This window comes from Cajanus cajan, chromosome 7 (genome assembly GCF_000230855.2).
Source record: "Cajanus cajan strain Asha chromosome 7, NIPB_CcT2T_4, whole genome shotgun sequence".
In the NCBI taxonomy this organism is placed as follows: domain Eukaryota; kingdom Viridiplantae; phylum Streptophyta; class Magnoliopsida; order Fabales; family Fabaceae; genus Cajanus; species Cajanus cajan.
Window position 1 is genome coordinate 42,624,172 of NC_138523.1, and position 7,700 is coordinate 42,631,871.

A 7,700-nucleotide genomic window follows, 5' to 3' on the forward strand; every position below is an offset into this window, starting at 1 on the left:
TTGGAGGAATTTCTAAATTATATTGATAATCAATTCTATGATTCAAGCTTCATCAAGCAGCGATTGCGTCTCCATGTGATCAGAGATGATTAATTACTTATATATATTGTATGGTTGAAGTCATGTATTAACTCCCATTTCAATTTTAGATTAATTCATGAATGTGTAGTTTTGTTTTATGAATTTTTGTTTGACAAGATATTTTCTTTTCTCAATCCGTGGATGGGAGACTATCGATATCAATATTGGTATATCATCTTCAATAATACAAAGAAAAATTAATAAATTAAGTAAAAAATCTTTGATGAAGCCTTAATTTACATGCATTTTTTAATATCTAATTCGCACTTTGTGCATGTTAGTTAATAGTTTGATTCTACGTTTTTATATTATTCTAGCTAAATGAAATCAAGTTTTATTACTTTTTTGGTATGCAATAATGAAAAAAGATTAAGTTTGGATTATAGAGAATATATTATATTGCGCAGAGAATATCAAATATTCTGGAGAGATGTTTTCTCCTTATTACCAAAGAATTACAATTTGTAGAAGTGCATGTGTAGTATTTCCACTATTCAGTGACTTAGAGTAGCTTGATCACATCCAGATGACCTACGAATCTCCATTTATCAATTCTAGGAATCTTCATCTATCAATGGCCTTGAGGCCTTCGTCATTGCTGATCCTCCTACTGGTATTTTTATTACTTCATGTAACTTTTTATTTTTTTCCTTCTTCATATTCTGCTATTATCGTTTTCATGGCATAAGCCTCGTGGCCGATGAATGAGAGATTTTCATGCTATCATTCTTGATATCTTCTTTTTCTTCACTTATTCATTTGAACATATTGTCACGCAATTCATAATGTTTCACCATTTAAGTTTTAAAATTGGTTTATTTGATTTTCGTAAAATAATTTAGCAATTCCTTAGCAATTTGGACTCGTAGAATTAACATCACGCCTAATATGTGTCAGACTATGCTCAAAATTGCTCTTTTCAATTGTTTATCTCATTTATCAATATTATAAAATGTCAAATATGTTTAAATATCTTTAATTTTCTTCATAAAAATAAGAATAATGTTCAAGGTTCTTCGACTTATGAAGATGGAAGTCGAAATAAGTTTTTCTCAAATGTCTCGTCGTATCTTTGATGGAGAAAATTAAAGATATTTAGATTTTTTTTTTCTAGTTTTTCTTAACTCATTATCTTTAGATACTTATTTGAATTTCATCTTCGAATTTAACCTTCCTCTTTTTCATACCTGTTCTTTCCCTCTTTTTACTTTGTTCATATACAACTTATAGGTTAGTTTGTATTTGTTGTATTTTGTATTTTGTATGTTATTTGTAGTTTTTTTTCTAGATAAATATTATCTATTTTTATTAATGGGTTCTCTATTTATAAAACAAAATTGTAATACAAAAATTTGAATACTAACAATATGTAATTTCAACTTATAATATTAATTACTTAAATGATAAGAATAATATTTTTATCTTTAACTAACTGATATCATAAAAATTCAACGCATAATAAACTTCATAAAAACTAAGTTATCATATTTTCAAACTCAAGATATTTAGGTATTTACTCAACAAGTATTTCCTTTGTTATTCCAAAATTGGATATTACATAAATAATTCAACTAAAATATTATTTTATTTATTTATTTATTTATTTTTGAAATTTCTTGGCAATGACTATATGTCATCCGCACTTGTGAGTTTCCTCAATGAAGTACAATTTTGAATATTAGAACCTTGCACACCGAAACAATGGGTCCTTAGAATTAAAGTGCAATATTAAAAAAAAATGGAACTCTCCTAATGTGGCAAATAAAAGACAGTTGTTCACATAATAGTGGTCACGTTAGAGAGGACATGAAAACCCTCTATCTTAAACAAGGAATTGCCAAATAAATTAGTTGATTTTATTGGAGTATAAGCACAACCCAATCACAATAAGTATGTTTTTTTTTAAATGTTTGTATACTTATCCGTGTTAAACAAACATTTGTTGTAGGCATTTAGTGCATTGACAATTCTCATCTTTTTGACACCATGCTGGTATTACATGTTCATACATATGGAGAACCATGTGAATTTGAACTCAAGAAACATCGTGTCCCAATTGCAATCAGAAATTAAGCACTCAGCTGAACTGTTAAACCCTATGAAATCATCATCAACCAATTTAGCAAGATTTCTGAATTCAACCCTTGATACAACTTATATCTCCTTCTCTGATATTGAACGGAAGGTTAGTTTATTAGCATATTGTTGATTTTTTATTTTCTTTTTTTCTTCAAATTATATGGGTGCACTCATGTAAGAATATTTAGCTACAGAGACATGAAAATCATAAAAATATATACATGATCAAATTATAAGTTGATCAATAATCACATGATCACTTTAAAATTATATATATATATATACTTAAGTCATTCAAATATGATATGATAGTTTATATTCAGTATTATCATTTTCCTTAACTAAGTGTTTTATAGGAGCTGTTCCATATAAAGAATTTTTTCTTTGTGGTTTTAATTATTTGCTTTGTATGTTATAGGTAGCTCCGTCATTGTTTCAAGCATTTGAGACAGTTCCATACTTAGCTGAAATCTCATACGTAGGGACGGAAGGTCTCTTTTTCTCTTACTACACTGATCATGATCGAGCTCTAGCTATGTACTCTAACTTATCATCTAGTTGGGGTGCCTCAAACAAAACCTATATTCAACCTGTGAATCGTGAAACTGGAGAGGTTTATGGGGAAGTCTTAGACATAATATCTAACCCTTTTCTGAATGCAAGTTGGATTGAGGAAGGAATTGATGAGTCAAATGGGTTTGCTTCATTGGGAACCAAGTGGGACAATGATGATGATCTTTTGTTTCTCAGTTCAGCTAGAATCACGAGTAAAGGAGTGATCTCTATGGGGTTTTCAGCAAAAGCTATATCTGATTTTGTCACTCGCATTGACCAACAAGGCGTGAGATCTTATTTGGCCACCAAAGATGGAAATGTTCTTGTGCAAGGCTTTCAACATACCCACTTCGTCGACTTTTCTAATGATACAGTTTTCTTCAAATCACTGAATGCAAATGACGTTCTCACGAGAAATGACGCCACTCTCTCGTGCAAGGATGAAGCTGCTACTTCTAGTTTGAATATTTGGGATACTAAATATTTAGTTAAATGCTACACCATGGATATAATGGGAATAGAATCGGTACGTTATATTTGTTATACCCTGTTCGTTGCTAATGTAAGATTGAATAGTTTCCATGTCTCTGATTGGAATATTACAATAAGATATCAAAAAACTTTAATTTTCAAATAATGGAATATTGTTTCTTTTCTTTGATGATATTTCAGGTGTATGTCTTGGCTTTCCCACAAAAAGGATTTGCGAGCTTTGATCTCAATTACAAGAAAGAGGGATTGATATTATTTGTAGCAACGATGGTCACTGCATTTATTGCTTTGTTCAGTTTTCTATGCATAACCTGCAAAGCCATGAGGCGAGACATGCATTTGTGTGCCTCACTCATCGAAAAGTCGGAAGCGACCCAACGAGCTGAGAAAAAGAATAAGAATAAGAGCAATGCTCTTGCAAGTGCAAGCCATGATGTTCGTGCTTCTCTCGCAGGCATCACCGGTTTGATAGATATTTCTTATGACTTAGTGGACTCCGGTTCAGAATTGAAGACCAATTTGAAACAAATGAGTAGTTGTACCCATGACTTACTAGGTAATTAACATCACCCATTCATGCTAAATAAATTTGTCATTCTAATATAATATTCTATCATTAGTCATTACATTGTATCATATAATATAATAGCTTGGTTAACTTGTTTTCTTTCTGTACATTAGGACTGTTGAATTCTATACTTGACACAAGCAAAATAGAGTCAGGGAAAATGCCTCCTGAGGAAGAGGAATTTGATGTGTTCCTTCTCCTAGAAGATGTGGTTGACTTTTACTATCTCGTGGCTATGAAGAAACGAGTAGATATTGTATTGGACCCTTGTGATGGTTCTGTCAAGAGATATTCACGCGTGAAAGGTGACAGGGGAAAACTGAAACAAGTTTTGAATAATTTGCTGAGCAATGCTGTTAAATTTACTAATGAGGGGCACATAGCGGTTCGTGCATGGACTAAGAAGCCAAGATTGCAGAACTCAACAGTCACTTGTAGCCAATGGAGTTTCAAGAAATCTTTATCACACTTATTTCGTGACAAAAAGGAAGCACGCGGTGACATGGAAACCCTGCATTCAATCCGAGAAGAACCACGTTTCATGGATTTTATATTTGAAGTGGATGACACGGGAAAAGGAATTCCTAAAGAGAATTACAAGTCTGTGTTCGAGGATTATGTCCAAGTTAAAGAAACTGCTTTGGGCCAAGGAGGAACTGGCTTGGGACTTGGGATTGTGCAGAGCTTGGTAAGTATTACTTCTTGTCTAACAACTGTGAATTATATGTTCATTGAGCCACATAAATATTCTCTTGAGAAACACGCACCAACATTATGTTATATGTTTTTTACATTGCAATCTTCTCATAAAAAAACTTTGCATAAGTTTGTTATTTTTATAATAAATGATACCTCATGTGAATTATTTGTTTACTGATAATTGATATACGTGTAAAGTAATTTTTACATTATCACAAGTAAAAAGTCATATCAAGTGTGATATTTTATTGGTTGACTGTGTAAAATTATCAATGTATTACTATTAAACTCTTATAATAATTGGACTATACATGATTCTCATAACAATTCAATCTTAGTCATATTGATTTTTGATTTGTTAATGGTAAGTATACATGCTTATTAAACTCATTTTTTTTAGGTGCGTTTGATGCATGGAGATATTGAAATTAAAGAGAAGGATACCGGTGAAAAAGGAACATGTTTCAGGTTCAATGTGCTTCTTACATGTGAGAATGAGACAATGATCGATGGTAGCACAATGGACGATATTGAGTGTGGATCAAGAGACAAAATCCAAGCTCAGGAGCAAACAATGCATGCTACGAGTTCTAGCTTTAGAGCATGTTCCATGAGTCCTAGGTTACATATTTTCAGCTCTAGTCCTAAGCCTGAGCCTTCTCTCGTGGTTCTTTTCATCGTTGACAAGGAGCGTCAAAGAACATCACAAAGGTTCATGGAGAGGATAGGGATCAAAGTTAAAGTTGTAAATTCAGAGCAAGATTTGTTGGATACTCTTAAGAAGATCAAGCAAAAGCATCAATATTCTGATGAGTCTTCAGATTTGAGTTCTCAATCAACATCTCATAATTCTCCTGTTATATCCACAAGAGTTCCTTTGAGTTCTATGGATGTAATTGAGAACATGCCTTTAGTTTTCAAGAAGACAGATATTGGAGCTACCCCTGGCTTCATCCTTATTGTGATTGATTCTCTTGCACCACAATCTTTTGAGCTTTACCAGAATGTATCTAGCTTCAAAAGAAAGCTCTGCAACCACTGTAAGGTGGTTTGGTTGGTCAAGCCTTTTGCGCGTAATACCAACTTCAATGTCATTGATCAAAATGACATTGTTATATCCAAACCATTTCATGGTAGTCGTTTGTTTCAAACCATAAAGCTTCTTCCTGAGTTTATTGAGAGAAATTCATTGAGGACTTGTGAGGATTCAAGCATGTCAAAATACAGGTCTCCAACAAATAATGGAAGCACATTTCAAAGTGGTGAACAAATTTGGAAGGGAAGTCGACCTTATCAAGGAGAAATACAAGAATGTGGGGACTCATCAGGGTGTAAGAAACCCTTGAGTGGTAAGAAGTTTTTGGTTGCTGATGACTCTGATTTGTTACGCAAGGTAGCTTCAGCTACTTTGAATTCTCTTGGTGCAACTATTGAGGAGTGTGAGAATGGTCAACAAGCTGAGCAACTAGTGGCTGAAGCTCTGTCTCGGAATTTTCGTAATCCTCCTTATGATTACATCTTAATGGATTGTCAGGTAATCACTACTTACTATATTTTTTCTTTCTACTTGTCATTTTATTTCTGAGTTAAATTCGAATTATGATCCTCAAATCAAGTCTTTTGACATAATAATTATAACGTCTATCTTAGAATACAAAAAGTAAATAGAATATTCTTAGTTGATCAATGAAAATCACACTCCATAAACTGTAAATTAATCTTTGATTATCAATTTTAAAATTATGCATGAATCATATTTGATTATTGTTTATTATAACAGTATGTGATTTAATTTTGTATGATTGACTGAATAGATGCCAGTAATGGATGGGCTTCAAGCAACAGAGCGGATACGAGAGATGGAGAAACGGTATGGTGTCCACATTCCTATCATTGCATTGACTGCATGCACTGAAAAAATGGCGGTAGAGACTGGAATAGACTATCATATAGTCAAGCCAATTAAGGGAGAGAATTTACTTGAAGCCATCAAATGTATACATGCCAATACCTCATAAATGCCTGAATATTTTTGCGCATTTTAATGTTAATTCTGTACATTTTGAAGAATAAGAATTTTAAATTTAATCCATGCAGCCAAAAGAGATGCCATATTAATTGAACCAAAAAAAATGTATTGCTAATTGATTTCGGATTACTTAACTAAATTTTAGTATCAGAGAGTTTTCATTCTCAACTAAAGCACCGTTTAAGAAATAAGATTAGAATAAAAATCCTAACAAAATTATAAAAATGTATGTAATTATTATTTAATTTACCGAAATATATTTTTTAAAAATCAATTACCATAAAAATAGATTTATTGTTTATGGGGAAAATTCAAGGGATTTAAAAAATGAAACCAAAACAAATATCCTAAACAAGTAAACATTAAATCATTAATAACAAATTTGAATTACATAAATTTTTCTTGTTTCATATCTTGTTTTGTAACTCAACATTAGCAGCGAGGAGTATTGCATCATATGTTATTGTACATAGTGTTTTTTATTTAATTTAATGATTTATTGTAGGCATTGAGTCTGATTAATTGAATAACAAATTCATCATCGAATTATACAACTTAATTATAATGGGATGATATGAAAGTCATCCAATCTAATATGTAAACATGTAATTTAATTAAATTGGATAGTTTGAAATCCGTGTACACTCTTATATAACACTTTCAATTATCTGTGTGAATGTAAGCTACCGGAAATTAAATTGAGAAAGTGTTACTGTTGTGCAAGGTTTGGTTCCTCATTCATGTGTGTCATTTGTTTGTATGGTTTTTGCGTAAATTAAGCTTATAGTGAACGTTGAATGACGCAGTTTATCCTATTTGAATTGCTCCACCGATGCCGTCCAATTAAAGTTGAATATGGAAGTACTCGAATATAATTTTTTGAATTAAATATATTTTTAATCCATAAATTTTTGTCAATTTCTTAGTCTAAATAAATTTTATTTGACTTTAATCCCTTGTCAATTACTGCATAATTTATTTATTTATTTTATATCCAAATGAAATTAAACATCTCAGTCATTGTCATTTATCAGCAAACTTATTCCAACAAAAATAATCGTATTATTTAAATAATATAATTTTCACTGCTTTCCCTAACACCCTAACAAGCAGGAAATGGAAGGATTTATTCCATTGAACCTTAAACTCGGCACCAAAAATTAGAATCCCGAAATCAACGATAAAAAGCCGAAGATG

At 31.6% G+C, this 7,700-nt stretch overlaps 1 protein-coding gene across 1 annotated transcript; it reads left to right on the forward strand.

Annotated features, from left to right (window-relative positions):
• The first annotated feature begins 607 nt into the window (after positions 1 to 607).
• On the forward strand, positions 608 to 6,671 carry LOC109811957 (histidine kinase CKI1). Its single transcript, XM_083060949.1, has 7 exons — positions 608 to 694; positions 2,030 to 2,266; positions 2,579 to 3,241; positions 3,388 to 3,763; positions 3,889 to 4,463; positions 4,875 to 6,008; positions 6,289 to 6,671. The coding sequence occupies exons 1-7, from the start codon at positions 608 to 610 to the stop codon at positions 6,490 to 6,492; spliced, it is 3,276 nt and encodes a 1,091-aa protein (XP_082917075.1). The 3' UTR covers positions 6,493 to 6,671.
• The last annotated feature ends 1,029 nt before the right edge of the window (positions 6,672 to 7,700 follow it).